The 18,063-nt window shown below is 32.5% G+C and overlaps 1 protein-coding gene across 1 annotated transcript in view; it reads left to right on the top strand.

Annotated features, from left to right (window-relative positions):
- The first annotated feature begins 3,232 nt into the window (after nucleotides 1-3,232).
- asun (integrator complex subunit 13 asun) overlaps nucleotides 3,233-18,063 on the top strand; it is a 40,711-nt gene continuing 25,880 nt past the window's right edge. The window contains exons 1-5 of the mRNA XM_080176089.1: nucleotides 3,233-3,325; nucleotides 3,628-3,862; nucleotides 4,463-4,566; nucleotides 6,237-6,321; nucleotides 6,929-7,013. Of these exons, the coding sequence (XP_080032215.1) occupies nucleotides 3,782-3,862; nucleotides 4,463-4,566; nucleotides 6,237-6,321; nucleotides 6,929-7,013 (355 nt within the window). The 5' untranslated portion in view covers nucleotides 3,233-3,325; nucleotides 3,628-3,781. The remainder of the gene's footprint in view (nucleotides 3,326-3,627; nucleotides 3,863-4,462; nucleotides 4,567-6,236; nucleotides 6,322-6,928; nucleotides 7,014-18,063) is intronic.

Below are 18,063 nucleotides of genomic sequence, written 5' to 3'. Positions count from 1 at the left end.
TCGTGACTAATATGCTCTTAAGATTGGCAAAACGGCTGAGCCGCCAGTCGTTAACCGTTACTTTTCCAACTTTTTGTTCGATTTAGGGAAAATAGACCTACCAAGGATTATTCATGCAAAATTTTAGATCGAAATTCGAATTCTAAGTGCCATTTAATCACTGATTACGAGATGGTTGCATTAAACCCCCTCCCCCCCCTTAGATTGATCAGAAGGAAAAAGAATATAATTTCAAAATGTTTTTGTAAGATGCTCTCAGGAAGTTTAAATTGAATTTCAATATTAGTTGCATCTGTTATGTTAGATACCTACCAATTAGATACAATATCAAAATGTATAATAATATAATATAATTTGTCTGTTGCATCTAATAGGTTTTACTTTATTGGGTAGCTTTATATTCAACAGCTTTTTATCTTCTTGAAAGTGTAGGTTAACCCTCGGTATATAAATTTCCCTAAGGATAAATATGTCTACTCTATCCCCTCTTCCTAGCAGGCAGTATAAGGAAAGAGAATAAGAGGTTGAACAATAACAAACTTACATTTTTATAAGGTTCTAAGGCTAATTATTAAATCTGAATTTAAAAAAATCAAATTTGAAGAAAAATATAATTGATAAACAGGAGACTCGACCAACTGTTGGAAACAATATCTTTACTCTCAAACTAAAGAAACCTATCAAGAAACAGAAAACCATAGATGTCAGAGAAATAGGAATGCAATTATCCATTTTAAATCCTTTTAAAATCCGGTGTTATCCTCTTTGTTTTAATTTTGTACCCAATCCCCCCCAACAGAACTATGACTCTGGCAGAGAACAAACATTTTTTTTACAATTAGGTTTGTTTATAGGCTAGGGGGCCGAGCGCCCGAGGCTAGGCAGACTAGGGGGCCGAGCGCTTAGGCTAGGCAGGCAAGGGTGTCTAAAATCCTTCTAATCCATTTTGAAATCCTTTTATTACATCAATTACTGAATTGCTGCGCATCTATATCTCGTGAACCATAGAGTAGATATTGCACTTGGATGACAAATGCTGTTGCAATTTGTCCGAATATAATCACGCAACCTTCCCTGAGATGCCCTTAGATTGTAAGGAGGGAGATTTGTAGGAAGTTAGGATCCTACTTATCAAGCAACTGTAATCGTGCTTTCCCTCATCACTCCTCATTCATATGAGAGTGCCATTAATTAGGGTGGCTTAATATGGAACACCTGCCTAAACTCTAGGCCAGGGTGATGTAATAATTGAGTAGCTTCCACGAGAATTGCGGGTCAGCTTGTAATGTAACATAGAATACACTCAGCTGTGCGCGAAGCTTACCAATCTAGGATTGGTCAAAGGATTCTCACCTCCAATCTCCTCGTGCATTTGAATCCTAACTTCAGAGAATCAAGGCTACATACATACATACATACATACATCTATATCTAAATATCTCAGTTATATAAAAATGGATAATGTTCTAATAGGTGGAGCTTTAATACCGGTGTGGTCTGATTATATTGGACAAGAAAAGGACATAATATTTATTGTTGATGCATCTAACTTAAATCAGGTTACAGTTTTAATTTGATGTTAAATTTTGCGAAGTTTAAGTTTGTTTTCAGTTAAAAAAAGATAGGAGAGGAATTTTTTTATTGTTGATGACTATGCTAGGGGATAAGATAGCTGTAGAAAGTTTTCGCCATGAGCTTCGCGTCTTGATAACCGGTTATCATAAACAAGGCCTATGTCAGGTGTCCTATTATTTACTTCATGATCAATGTTATCTGTCTTTAAGTAAGCACTCTTTAACAACTCATTTAGGTACTTTAATGATTGTAATATAAAAAAAACACCCAATATATCATTTAAATGTTTAAAATTTAGGGTTGGCAATCCGCCCAATTTTTTAGTCGCATACGGATTATTACAAAAATCCGCCCAAAAGAACAGCAGATTAATCCGTGGATTGCTTGTTTTTTGTTGTTGCGGATTGCAGTTTGTGGATTGCGGATTCCAGCAATATTTTTAAAGGTCTTTTTGTAAATAAAAAAATTCTGGCCCATACAGCGTCCATTTTCTAACCCTTACTTAACCTAACCATACCTAAGATAATCATGAAAAGCTACTGTGAAAATAAAGTATTAAAAACTTAAACCTGAAGTTGATATACCTACAAGTTTTTTTTGCCACAATGAAAATTTTTTTAAGTGCTACATAAGTCATAAAAATTAACAATCCGAATCCGCATTGTCAATTGCGGATTCGGATTCTGGGTCCAAAATGGGTCCAAAAATTAGGCGGATTCCGGATTCAGATTCGGATTGCCAATCTTAGCTCTAATTGTCTCTATTTTCTCAGAGAGAGAGAGGGGACAATGGGCTGTTTATTACACTAGTCCTCAAAGTTTTATAATAACGTTTTCCTATTTCTTTCACTAAGTTGAGTGTTCAAACGTTTCAACCACTAATTTTAATCTACACAAAGGGATAATTTTGTGTATCATCATTAGGCCATTGTCTTATCCCTTTAGATCTCTGATTTTTTTTATGAAGTATTTGCATCTTTTTTTAGGGATTCTCTGACAAACCCAATTTTCAGGTGTCTGAATCAGCTGTTTTACTGACTGAAGTTTTAGAATCACATTTTCTTAATAACAAAGAAGACAAAAATCGAAGATTATGCTTAGTGTTCAGTAAAGTGGATGCTCTAATTGAAGATAACATTAGGAATGGTTACTAAATATGTCTTGTTTATTTTTCCAAAAATGACTTTTTTTCAGAAAGTACCTACCCAAAGTTAAAAATTATTCGTCAACTTTACTACTTTGTTTACTTTTGTTTAAATCTCAATTGGTTGGTACAAACCAGAAGTGTCCAAACATTTTAACAAATATTTTTAAGCTATTCATCTTAATTGGGGGTGTACAGTGTACATAAATGTATCGTCCATTGTCTTATCCTTTAAGGTCCTTGCATTTTCAGTATTTTTTAAGTATTATTGACTTATTAATCTACTAAGAATAGCAACTCTATAGGTATGGCAAATGAAATATATTCAACCAACAAGAAAATTATTTCCGGAAGAAATTTACGAAATCTATAACGTGATTTTCAGCTGTCGTTGGGGGGTAACACTTAGTAGAATTGACGAGCTTTTATCTGCCTCCAAAATATTACTTTAGATTTATTTCGCTTGTTGGCTATACCTTATTCCTGAAATATATATTAAGTAACCAATATTTAAATCAGGTTTATTAGGCATCTTATGAATCTAGATAATATTCTTGAATATCACAACATAAACATTACCGAGATACAGTGTAGCACCAAAAACAAGGTGAGTAAGGAAATACCTAAAGAAAATCAAGTTCAAAAGTAACGCTACAAATATGATATTTATTATGAATAAGAAACAGAATGTTAGGCTTTGTCCCTCAAATGCATTGTAGAGGACAAATAAAAAACCTTCCATTAATAGGGTTGGGTGTACCCTCCCCCAAAATAGCTATAAACCTTCCAGGGACCTATGAGAAGCTACCCTTTTAAGGAGAAGCCGACCGGTTCAGCGATTAGCGAGATCCTTCGGTACAAACAAACAAACAGACAGACAAACAAAATGAATATAGTACCTAATTTCAGATAAATCTGGATAAGCTAGGTGAATGGATTGAAGAATCATTACAGTCCCAACCAGTAGATAAAAAGAAGTGATATTTATATAAAAAATAAGCAAAAATCTGTGAATATTACGTGATAAAAAAATCTGCGAAAAAAATTTATTTTGTGAATAAAAATGAGCTTCCCGGCTAGTCACAAGACTGTATTTGTGCTGGACCATGGGGTTAATTTTGCACAACCTTGCCATCCTGTAGAGGTAGGTTTCTGTTTTTAAAGTTGTCAAAAGCAAGGAATATCGTAACATTTTAAAATTATTATTAATCTGTAATTTCTTTAGTAAAGTTATCTTTTTATTGCCTTTAAGGACAAAGGTATTCAAAAGGGAGAGGGCGGTTGTGACACTTTTTGAAACCAAAACTAAAAGTCAAAGGAACTCAACTAAAAAAGAAGAGTTACAGCACTGAATATTGGCACGGCTTGACACTTTTACCTAGGTAATTTTTATAATATGTCACAATTAAAAGTGTCAAGAGAAAATATACCTAGGGGAAATTTTTGAGAGAAAAAAAACAAGTTTTAGATGATTTATTATTTTTTTATTTGGTAAAAAGAAAAAAATCGGCAGGAAACGGCGGTTTTCGGCGATGGTGGCGGTTCCTCCACCGTTTCTACACAGTTCCATATTGTACCTCTTTAAAGCAACTGCCATGCCAAATTTTAGTTCTGTAACTCTTTTTATTTAGTTGAGTTCCTTTTACTGATAGTTTGGTTTAAAAAAAATCCATTCCAATTAATGGAATCTACCAGTTCAGCGTAGGGGAGTTTAAATATAACTTCGAGAGTAAAATTGTTATAGGTTGATACACAAAGAGCTAGGGGACCAGGAGCTTACATACCCCTAGCACCAGTATCCAAGTCAGTTTGGACCTGCGTGGTTGAAGCTACACTGGAATATTGCAGGTTAACAACTTTCAGGGATATAGGGATGGGACAATAGATCTAAAATATTATATAATTTAAGTTATATTTGACTCTGGTTACTAGAAATTTAGCAGCTGAATATCCTAGGTTTATGTTTAATATTTGATTTATCAACTAAAAAGTTGGGTTTTACCATAGTTTTATATGAAAAAAAACTTTGAAATGTTAATCGTTTTTTGATGCAATATCATCAAATGCTTTGTTGAGTTCAAATGACAAAATAAAATAACACGGCAGAAAAGCATCAAATGATGTAAATTGCAAAATGTAATTAAACTGTTTACCTATAATATTACAAGTTACCATACCTATACATTATACAATACATTTTTAATCAAAATAATATACTTCTGGGTCAAATCTTTCAAAAAACAGTTTGAACTCATCAAAAACTGATGATATTGCACCAAAAAATGCTTTACTTTTCAAAAGTTTTTTTTCACATGAAACCACTATGAAATCTAAATTTTTATTCGATGAACCTAATATTAAACTTAAACCTAGTATATTCACTAAAAAATATTATGGATCAATGCTGGAAGGTGCTTAGAATTACTTGCTCTCGTTCGTGGATAGTTACCTTTTAAGGCTCTGGGTATTAGCACGGAATGACTTTACTAATTTCTTATTCTTCTCACAAGCTCACAGTAAAGTATGAACACCCAATGAAGTAAAAAATAAATAGGTAATTTTCAAAACAATAATATTTTGGTCTCAAAAAGTTTTGATAATGACTGATTCCCCAACGTACAGATGAAAGTACAAAGTATTAAGAAATGTAAATGGGTGTTAATATTATTCTAAATCCGGTTGTACAGTACAGCTAATCTACATTAGGCCTTGTTCGTCCGTTTGTATTCTTTTACCTATTGTTTTTTGTTTCATAAAAAAAATCAAAATATGAAGAAGACAAAAAATTAATGATTAATTAAGCAAAAATGTATTTTATAGTATTTTTAAAAGCGAAGCTTTTCTATAATTAGGGTCGGTCCGTCCGTACGTCCGTCCGTACGTCCGTCCGAGATAGTTAGCTTTTATTCGTTAATTTAGGCATGTTAGAATTGTCCTATCGATTTTAAACTTTGCATGGTGATTCCTCTAGTAGTTAGGTACGATTTAGAAAGCGTAGCAACTATATAATCATTACCAGAATGTCCGTACGTCCATTTTAAACATGTTGATTTTTCTAGTTTTTAACAACAAATTTTTGTGTGATCTAATTATCCGTTTGATCTAATTTTTTGTAAATTGATTCCTGGAAAAACAAAAAACAATATTTTAAGCGAATCAACTCTATAATCAAGTCCTAAAGATGTAAGTATGTCCATAAACATTATCCTTTATCAAGCAGTTTTTCGATAAATTTACTTACTATTTTGCTTCGACTCTTATACTTTTATATTCTGATTATTCAGTTCAGACACTGTACAAGTGTTAATGTCCGTTTGTCCTACCGATTCAGTGCTTCGCTTTTATGGATGTTGTCATCCTTGTTTTATGAATAAATTAAATGCAAATTATTTTCCTATTAACTAACCCAATCTGGTCCACTAAAATTTCGCGTTATCGTATTAAGTTTGTCAAAATATTTTTGTTCTATTTTTTATCTAGTAGGTACCTATGGACATGATTTTATTTGTATTTTGTAGGATAATCTGGGATTTATATCCAGTTAACCAATGCATCAGATTTGTGGTGAGAAAACAGCCACCTGAACTTTTGAATGGATGGAAGGTAATTATTCATTTAGTTTTCAATTCATAAATTGTAATTCTTTAGGGTTAGTTCCACGAAATGCATTTGATCTTACATTTAGTGGTCCGCATATTTTTTTTTGTTTCAAGTGATAAAAACTACAATTGTAAGGCATATATTACCTATTGAATATATTTTTTAAACTAAATGACTTAAAAATTATAATCCTTTAATATACCTATTCAACTTAGACGTATATCTTAGGTATTTACTTACACAAAATCATCATTTTAGAGGCGTGTAAAATTTGGCGGTTTTTTTTCGGTTCAGTGGTTACCAAGATCTTAAAGGACGGACAGACATCATTCTACTTTGTATTATAGATTGATATATGAGTCGTTTTGAATAAATGAGGCAACAATCGACAGACAACTAACATTTTGATTTTATAACCTTTCCTAAAGATTATTTTATGTACCTACAGAGTTTGACTACTAAATCTTGAAGGTTATTGGCATTCTTCCTTATTTTTCTCAACATGTAATGTTGCTTAAATAACAGTGTGTAATCTTTCTATTGTTATCGTTATTTTAACTCAATTCCGATATACATTTAGTATTGCAGTTGTTTATGCTTGTTGTTTTAGTCTGAGCACCAGAACACCGCCAGTATTATGACAGCCCTTGCAGGGGTAGGTCGTCCAACATCTGCTTATGATACTGATTCCACAGGTAGCTTTCCCCTGTATTTTATAATTTGTAGGTACGGAAATCCAGAGGCTGTTTATTACACTAGTCTCTAAAGTTTTATAAAAACGGTTTCTTATTCGTTTACTCAACAACTTTTGGGACTTAATAAATTTTGATTTGTTAGTTCAATAAGTTTTGTGTCCAAACGTTTCAAGATCTCAGTGTACAAAATGGATAATTTTGTTCATACTCATTGGGTAAAGGTATACAACAATTTATCGGGCATTGTCTTATCCCTTTAGATCCCTAACGTAAATCTTATCTTACTTCCCAAAAAACTCAATCTTACATTCCATTGTTTTTCATATTTTACTAGCAATGAAATACATTTATGGACGTAATGACAAAAGTTTTAAGTAGTGCTGCTACTCTAACTTGCATCTGTAGTTAGAAAATTAGTGATAATAAAATCACTTATACAAACAATCATTTTGAGATTGTAACTTTCATAACGATTCCGAAGATTTCACCAAATCATTTTTAAGTGACAATAAATAATGTACAAACAGTATAATTTAGATATTTATAAAAGTTACTGAAAAAGGCTAAAATTAAAAAAAAAACTTTTATATTCTTAAGTTATATGATGTTACTTCTAATATATGTACCTATTCTAATGCAAGCCCCAGAAAGAGGTGTTTCAAGCTTATCCCAACAATGAAATTAATTTGGAAAAAATCACGAAACCTGTACGTGTTTTTCAGCTGTCGTTGGTAACAACTCGTAAAATTTACGACCTTTCCATTTGCCTCCCAATTATTATTTTATATTTATTTCGCTTGTTGGTTATACTTTATTCCTGGATGTTTTCACTTGTTTGTTTAATTTGACCACTTAATCATTTTAAATTTAAACCGTTTTTTTTTATTCAGCTTAAAAAAAATAACTCTAAATTTTATAACATTGTCTATTTATCTTAAAACATAATTGTCCTTGTTTGTTTTATAACATTTTGTCATAAGTATCAGCATAACATAATTGAAGATTGTAATATACAAATATTACCAAATAAATATAAATCTAATTTGTATTTATATCATACACTAATACTTCATCAAATCTTTTTAATTTGTAAATAAAATATCAACATTTTATTCTACTACAATGGGGAAAATGAAATATACATGTTCATGTCTTATATTGAAAAATATGAACAATGAAAATCAAAGCAAAAACTTCGTATCATTTGAATAAAATAACATTGAACTGCAATTATATTTATTTTTATATTTGAAATATAAAATCCTTATTTTTGTTATTTACAATTAAAATAGACCTTTGATGGTCCATTCATGACATTACAAAGATGAAGAGAAGATTCGATGAGTAGCAACAAGTTTCATAACTAATATTTTAAATTCTAAGATTGTATAATGGGAATATTTCGTAATGTATTGTATTTCATACTGACTCTGAATCATATATTATCGGTCGAATATATTTAAAATTTATCCTCATTTTCTTTTATTTAATACCTATACCTATTTGCGACAACTTTTATTTAATGAAATCTTCCAATTTTTAACATTTACAAAATCGGTGGCCCTCTCGGACGGGATTCGAACCTGGGTTAGCCAGATAAGAAGTCACACATTCTATATATAAGCTATATGCAACTTCAAAGATTGGAATGAAAAATAGATAAGGTAGTAAAAATAGTATGATTCACGAAACCTCGAAGTTTCTTTTCAAGTAAAAAAAGTATTATTCACGAAACCTCCAAATCTCAAAAAAGACGACATTATAAAAAAATCACGGAGGTTTCGTGAATTTCATTTTGGGAGGTGGGGGGAGACATAAGGAGGAAATAGGGAAGGAAGAACATATGAAGTGGGATGGATTTATAATAATAGTATAGTTTTTTTACAAAAACTTAATTTTGATGTAAATTGTTAAAAGAATATCGCTATATGCAACTTCAAAGATTGGAAGTAAAAATAGATAAGGTAGTAAAAATAGTATGATTCAAGTAAAAAAAGTATTATTCACTATTCACGAAACCTCCAAATCTCAAAAAAGACGACATTATAAAAAAATCACGGAGGTTTCGTGAATTTCATTTTGGGAGGTGGGGGGAGACATAAGGAGGAAATAGGGAAGGAAGAACATATGAAGTGGGATGGATTTATAATAATAGTATAGTAAGAAAAACACGGAGGTTTGGTGATTTTTTTCTCAATAAACCTCCCTACCAATGCAACTTTTAATATACAAAAAATGTTTTATTATTATAAATTGCATCATTTCTTTTATAAAAAATAACTCATGATTTGTGAGAAAATTAAGTTTTGTTAAAAAAAACTATACTATTATGGATGATAGCTACAATCTTTTAAGTTACTTGCCGGGATTTGAACTTGAATTCTTAGATAAGTTACGTAAAAATTAACCACAAGACCACAGCAGGTCAGTCATTATATGGTGATTTTTATATCAATATGGCAAAAAAAGACAACATAATCATTTTCATAAACATTTCTCTCTCTAATAAAAAAATATTAGCTTAAATGGTATTAAACTCGAAACCTTCCAACTAGCATGATAACCTCTATGGAAAAGAAGAATAGGTATAAAACAGTAAAATTTAAGTCAAGCGTACATTACCCCTTTCTCTCTCTCTCTCAAATTGTAAAAATATATATACATGTGGATTTGAACTCGCAACCTTCTTAACTCAAGAATTGTACTATAACCACTACACCAAAGAAGACATGAATTTACAATGCAAAATTTAACTATTCTGTACAATACCTCTTCTGTTCCGTTCCTATCTCTCTCTCACTCTCTCTCTCTCTCACTCTCTCTCTCTCTCTCTCTCTCTCTCTCTAATTAAAACTAGCCGATGCGCCCCTAACATCTATGGGATCCGTATTCAAAGTTATATGGAAGGGCAGAAAAATACCTTAAAACCATACCCAGACTTTATTTTATAAAAAGAAAACAGCCTAAAACCATCTCATGACTTATAAGAAGCTTCACTGTAAAGGAGAGCCATATCGGTTCAGCAGTCAGTGAGATCCTTTGCTACAGACAATAACTCTTACTACTTTATATTATAGGCTACGCCCCCAGGATTTTATCTCGGTTTTTTCTGATTCAATTTCAAAAACGTTAAACACTACACTATTGAATATAGGTTATGTATAGTCAAATTTAAGTCTTGCGTACATTACGCCCCCCCCCCTCTCTCCCTCTCTTTCTCTCTCTCTTGCTATCTTTCTCTCTCTCTCATTCTTCCTCTTTCTCTCTTTCTCTCTCTCTCTCTCTCTCTCTCTCTCTCTCTCTCTCTCTCTCTCTTTCTCTCTCTCTCTCTCTCTTTCCGTAAACAATTAGAACTATTTTTTAATTTACACTCTGTTTTATCCTTTTGTTTACTATTCAATTTTGAGAAGAAAAAAATGTACTTTAATAGCATCATAGTAGTTAGGATTGAACCTCAATCATTAAAACCCTAAAGATCACTGCTAACCACTAAGCTTAATAAGAAATGTATTTTCTTATTTAAAAAACTGGACAAACTCTCCACCCCCCTTAAAATATTTTTGATTCATAAATGAATTAATCGATTCGTGAAATTGAAATGTAATAAAGAAAGATTAATTTGTTGTCAACGTAATTTTGGATAAAAAATGTGTAACTTACCAAGACTAGAACCTGGATTTTAAGGATGACAAACCAGCGTGTTAACCCATGCGCTATTCAGGAAAGGAATTTTCACCCAAATTTTAAGCTCATAATTAAAAATTCTAATATAATGCATATGCAGAAAATATGTTTTTCTATGAATATGTTAATAGTATCGAGGTTTAGTGATAATTGGGGTATATGTATTTTGAAGATTAAAAAATTTAGACAAGTTTTTGAACAAAAAAAAGCTAAATATAACCTAAAGAATCAAATTAAAAAAAAAATTACAAATCTACAAAATACAAATTTTTAGGTACGGAGGTTTCGTGATAAAGAAAAAAATATTCTCTCATCGAGGTTTAGTGATAATTGGGGTATATGTATTTTGAAGATTAAAAAATTTAGACAAGTTTTTGAACAAAAAAAAGCTAAATATAACCTAAAGAATCAAATTTAAAAAAAATTACAAATCTACAAAATACAAATTTTTAGGTACGGAGGTTTCGTGATAAAGAAAAAATTTTTTTTCACTTCCTCTCTCTTTTTTTTTCACTTTCTTTCTCTCTTTTTCACTTTATCTCTCTCTCCCTCTCTCTTTAAAAGGAAATTAAAAATAAGTATTTTCTCACCTAGGATTGAACCCGCATCCCACACACTGTGTTCACTCCTATCATACCATTACGCTATAAGAGCAAGACCCTTAAACTAATTTTAATTTTTGAAAACTTCCGTCCCTCAGTGTAGCTCATGTCTAACGTATGTCTATAATACTGTACTCTAATTTGTGAAATAAATTATATAAAGAAATGTGTTGCTTACTAATTACTGAAATATCTGTACTAACAGATGGAAATTCTAATCACAATGACATTGTAATACGTCTCAATGGTGTGGTCCAATCAATTCCTGAACGCCATAGAGCTGCCATGCCACTAAGATTCACACTGCTCTTTCCCCGAGGTACATATGCAGGGCGACCACTACATACTATATATACTATTTATACTATATAGGATGAATGTGGATACTATATCATACTATATGACAAAAATTTACTATATATACTATATAATATTACCTTTTTTTGACCAAAATTTACTATATATACTATATGATAATACATTTATATAACAAAAAACGAATATTGTCAGTTTTGTGACAACGCCTCATAAGGTGCGTTTTGTCTTATATTTTCACTGTAGGTTTTCTCCTATTTCTAGCCCCTGCGGGGCAATCATTAACCTTTATCTTACCTAACCTAACCTTCAATAACCTATCAAAAGTTAATTGTGATATGACAAAAATACATAAAGCTCTACAGGTAAAAGATTAAAATTTCTTATTTGAATAGTTAGAGTTCAGAATATGTATCTATTTAGATGATATTAAAATATCTGAAGGACAAATTAAAATCGGCCATCAAGTTTACGTCCTGTAGGTCTCCAAGTCTTCTCTGGACAGAGTCCACATGGAGGCCTGCAGCACCTAAACCTGGAGAGCAATTGTATTTTTTCTTCAGATATGTAAAATTGTAAATAACATCTAAAAAGATGTTTATAAGAAATTTTGATTTTTACCTTACCAGAGTCCACCTGGAGGCCTGCAGCACCTTAACCTGGAGCTCAATTGTCATTTTTTCTTTAAATACATAAATAACATCTAAAACTAAGCCTATGTTGTTTAATAAACTTACATTTAACTTCTTAAATAAAAAATTTTGATTTTATACCTGTCCAGAGTCTACCTGGAGGGCAAGAACGTCCAAGGTGGGGGAATAAAGTGGTGATTACCCCCCACCCCCCAAACGAATTTGGGGGTGCTGGCACCCCCAAATTTTTTTCCATTTTATTCCCCCACATATAAAATTTACCCAGAATGAATAATCCCTAAAAAGTTCTGGCGCGCTTCGCGCGCTTTTTTACTTCCACTTTCAAAATTTTTTACCACTGCCAAAAATCAAAAGACTAAATAAAAAACAGTTCTTAATCATGATACAAACACGTGTTATAGTTTGCAATGGCCCTTTAATTAAACAATGCACTGGGTGTGTCCTATCAATGTCTTTTCAAAGAAGTAACATTTTCCCAATTATTAAGAAAAAAATGTTTAAATCAAAATTGATTGTCTACCTTCCATAAAATAGATCAATCAAACATTTTAATAATTATCAAAATATCAAATACCCTCTTCAAAACTAGTTAAATAAACCTTACCAGGACATATTTGAAGCTACACTTTAAAGGAGAATCATATTGGTTCATCAGTTAGCAACGCTTGTGGGTTGATTAGGTATTTTGTTTTCATGTATAGGATTGAAATTGTTTTTAGTACTTTATTATTAGTTAGGTACTTATTTACATTATTAAATTACCACCCCCCCCCCAAAAAAAAAAAAAAATAAGCTTGGACGCCTCTGTTGGAGGCCAATTTTTTCCCTTCAAATATATAAATAACATCCAAATATATGCTCATTTTTTTTAACAAATAAACTATTAACTGCTCAAATAAGAAGTTTGATTTTTACCTGTACAGAGTCCACCTGAGGGTCTGCAGCACATGAACCTGTAGGCTAAATGTCATTTTTCCTTCAAATATGTAAAAAAAAATTACCCAAAAAGATGCATAATTTGTTTAAAAAGTTGACCTCTAACTCTTGAAACAAGAGATTTGAATTTTACCTGTCCAGAGTGGACCTGGAGGCCTGTAGGACCAGAACTTGAATGTCGATTTTAATTTTTCTTCATTAATGTTAATAACATCCAAAAAGATGCATATTCTGCTTTATAAGTTGACCTCTTACTCTTCAAATAAAAAATTTATTTATAACCTGTCCAGAGTGGACCTGGAGGCCTTCAAGACCAGAACTTGGAGGCCTATTTAAATTTTTTCTTCAGATATGTTAATAACATCCAAAAAGATGCATATTCTGTTTAGTAAGTTGATCTCTAACTCTTCAAACAGAAATTTGAATTTTTTTTTACTTGTCTAGAAACCACCTTCCAGCTAGCCTGCAGCACCTGAACCTGGAGACCTATCCAAAAATGATTAAATATACGTGAAATACTACCCAAAAGTAAACTTTTATCCCATATAACCTATAGTCTCACATTAATACCTAGCCTAATAATCACAGAGTAAGCGAAAGTGGTAAAACTTTTCCCCCCACCCCCTTATATGTGAAATTGCTTTGATAACAACTTTGCTTTGAGTTATTATTGATGATGTATATACTATGTATTACTAAATAATTCAAAGTACGATACTATATCATACTATATGAGTAAAAAAAAATATACTATATATACTATATGAATAAAAAAAATATACTATAAAAATACTATATTTTTTTGGTTTTGGAGTGGTCGCCCTGCATATGGTTGGGAAGAGGGAAGTGGTCAACTAGACGGCACTAATAGGTCTCAAATATCCCCACGTGAATTCTACAACTTCCATATGATGATAAGAGAAGGGTTATTTGCAAATTTCATACATAAGACAGGAAGGCTGTTTCAAGAATGGGTATGTATGTCTTGGATACAAGCAGAAAATAACAGTCTCAACTATATACGTAAACATCAAAAAGAGCTGAGGTGTGATCAATATGACTCAGTAAGAAATGCAGTAAATAATCCAAATGGAGAACGAATTGGAAGACCAGTGATATTAACAAGTTCCTTCAGTGGAGGTCCACGTTGGTACCAGGCCAAGTTTCAAAATGGCATAGCTATATGCCAAGAATACAGAAAGCCAGACTTCTTCATTACAATGACCTGTAATCCTAATTGGGAAGAAATCAAATCACAGCTGTATCCAAATCAAACTGCACAGGATAGACCAGATCTAACTTCAAGAATATTCAAACTAAAGAAAGATCAACTGGTAGATGATATTGTCAAAGGAGGCATATTTGGAAGAGTAGCTGCATTGATGTACACCATTGAGTTTCAGAAGCGTGGTCTTCCACATGTTCATATACTAATAATACTTGCAAATGATGACAGAGTTCAATCACCTAATGAAGTTGATAAACTGGTAATAGCAGAACTTCCCCCTGATCCAAATGATCCAACAATAAGTGAACTTCAAAGAGAAAATAGACAAAAGTTACAAGATTTGGTGTCTCGCCAAATGGTACATGGTCCATGTGGTTCACAATGCTTAAAGGATGGCAAATGTAGCAAAGGATTTCCTAAACAATTTCAAAGAGAAACAACAATAAATCCTGAAACTAATTACGCTGTGTACAGAAGAAGAAAACCAATTGATGGTGGAAGGTCCATCAACATTCAGAGAGGTGGACAAGATCGTGTAATTGACAACAGTTGGATTGTGCCATATAATCCATATCTACTGTTGAAATATGATTGTCACATCAATGTAGAAAGCTGTACTTCTACAAAAGTTGCCAAATATCTGTACAAATATGTTACAAAGGGTAATTCTAGAGCAATGGTCAGTGCAACTGTAAATGGAAATGATGAAATTCAGAACTACATTGACATGAGAGTTGTTGGATCATGTGAAGCTGCATGGAGATTGCTGGACTTCCCCTTACAATACCAAAATCCCTCTGTCAATGTCCTCCGTGTTCACTTAGAAAATCAACAACAATTAGTGTTCGAGGATGGTTCAGAAATAGAAAACCTTGAGCAATTTAAAGAGACAGAGCTGACAGCATTCTTCAGATTAAATGAAGAATTAAAAGCTAATAATGCAGGCTTAGAATTGATGCCCAAGTATGTAGATATGCCAAAGCTATATACCTACCAATCAAAACATAGAAGATGGGCAATTCGTAAACAAAAACATGACACGATTGGTCGTGTGCATAGTGTTGGTCCTGCATCAGGGGATTTGTACTACTTGCGAATGCTTCTACATCACAATCATTGTCAAGGAAAAACAAGTTTCACAGATTTAAGAACCGTTAATGGTGAAGTGTGTGAAACTTACCAAAGAGTATGTGAGAGGCTAGGATTACTCCAAGGGGATGTTGAATACATCAATGCTTTAGAGGAAGCATCCCATACTAAAATGAGCCCTCAACTCAGAAGACTGTTTGTAATGATTCTGATATTCTGTAATCCAGAAGAACCAAGAGTGCTATTTGAAAGATTCTGGGATACTTGGAAGGATGATTATGAACGAAAAGCCTTAGCAATGAATGTTGAACTTGATGAACAACAGCTAAAATCATTAATTCTACAAGATATTGAATTAAACCTAGCAGCTCATGATAAAACACTAGCTGAGTACAGACTTCCAAATGTAACAATTGAAGATTTGAGGAGAGTCCAGCACATGACAACTATCCAACCAACAGCAATTAGAGAAGAATTGGACTTTGATGTGGTTCAACTACAAGAAGAAGCTGAACAATTAGCAAGAGAGCTTACAAATGATCAAAGAGATATATTCAACTGTGTTATCACATCTGTTCAACAAAGATCTGATTTGAGGCTTTTCATAGATGCCCGTGGTGGCTGTGGGAAAACATACCTACTAAATACCATCCTAAAATCAGTAAGATCTATGTCAGAGCAAGGAGAAATTTGCTTGGCAATGGCATCTACAGGAATTGCAGCAAATTTGTTACACATGGGTAGAACCTACCATTCTAGATTGAAAGCTCCATTAACTCCTAAGGATGATTCTACTCTCAACATACCTGTTCAAAGCAACCTTGCCAAGGTTGTACAAAAGGCTAGACTATTAATAATAGATGAAGCAACTATGATGGATTCTTACATGTTGTCAGCTATAGATCGCTCTCTTCGTGATATAATGAACACTAAAGAAAAACCATTTGGAGGGAAAATTGTAATCCTTGCAGGAGATTTCAGACAATGTCTGCCTGTAATCAAAAATGCCACACAAGATACAATATCCCAACGTTGTATTAACACAAACAATCTGTGGGCTACTTTCACAATCAAAAGGTTATCTACAAACATGAGGGTCAATGCCAATCAGAATCCTAACCTTCATGCATTTGATAGATGGACTTTAGACATAGGAAATGGTATACAATCTCAAGTAAAAATACCTGAAAATATGATTGCCATCAAAATAACCTCTGAAACTCTTGCTATGCATAGGTTAATAGACATGGTATTTCCAAATATCAACGCTAATATATCAAATCCTGAATGGTTAAAAGGAAGGGCTGTATTAGCAGTAACTAATCGTCAGGTTAATGCTCTAAATACAATTGCTATGCAGAAACTAAATAGCTTAGCTGTAAAACTTGAGAGCACAGATAAATGTACAGATCCTAGACATGAACTAAGGTTTAATCCAGAATACCTCCATACACTTACCCCTGATGGATTTCCTCCTCACACTCTCATGCTAAAGCCAGGTGTCCCACTGATACTACTAAGAAATTTGAATCCGAAACAAGGATTGTGTAATGGAACTAAATTGATATTCAATGGCTTGATTTCAAACAGAGTATTAGAGTGTACTGTTGTTGAAACTCAGGAAAAAGTATTAATTCCAAGAATCACATTTGTTCCCTTACCTGAAACCTGGCCTGAAGACTGGCAAAGAATTCAATTTCCCGTAAAGATCGCATTTGCATTCACCATCAATAAATCTCAAGGTCAAACTATGCAAACTGTAGGATTGTTCCTTAGACCTGAAGTATTCACACATGGTCAATTGTATGTTGCTATATCAAGAGTAGGATCACCAGAACATTTGAAAATTGCATTAATTGATGATTATGTAAATAACATTGTATTCAAAGATGTATTAATTTGAATTAATAATTGTAATACATAATAATTGAAATACAAAATAATATTTTGATCCTACAAATAAAATATCAAGATAGAAAAGGAACGCGCAGCCAATAGCGCGCTCATAGCGCGCTCTTGGCTAGTTATTAAATACTAGTGACTGCGCTACTAACATCTAGGGTGTCCAAATTCTATTGGGCAAGAAGGGGCATAGTATAGCCTAAAACCACCCCTAGGGTTTGATTAAAAGGTAAAATAGTTTAAAACTAACCCAGGCCCTTTGTAAAGCTTCTTTAAAAAGGAGAACTCAACCAGTTCAGTAGTTATTGAGATCCTAAGCTTCAGACCAAATATTTGTACAACTAATAAATATGTATAGGTAGGAATCATAAATTAACAATTGGTGCAGTTAAATAGGCACCAAAACAATATTTTAAAATATTTTTTTCCGCTATAAGACAATGAATTAATAGCAATTGAAGTTTATTTAAATTGAACAAAATGATAGGTAGTTGTTGCCTGTTTTCCATTTACTTCAAAGTTTTTAAAGCTTCTATAATTTTTTCCTTTCTTCAAGTTGAACCTCCACTCCCATAGATGTACGATATTCTGTACCCCACAATTTTAATTTTGGTTTTAAAAGAAAAAGAAAAAAATCTAAA

The sequence above is a fragment of the Acartia tonsa genome, chromosome 11, assembly GCF_053477335.1.
Source record: "Acartia tonsa isolate MP-2025a chromosome 11, ASM5347733v1, whole genome shotgun sequence".
In the NCBI taxonomy this organism is placed as follows: domain Eukaryota; kingdom Metazoa; phylum Arthropoda; class Copepoda; order Calanoida; family Acartiidae; genus Acartia; species Acartia tonsa.
The sequence above is the reverse complement of the archived record's forward strand: the minus strand, read 5'-3'. Positions and strand labels throughout refer to the sequence as shown.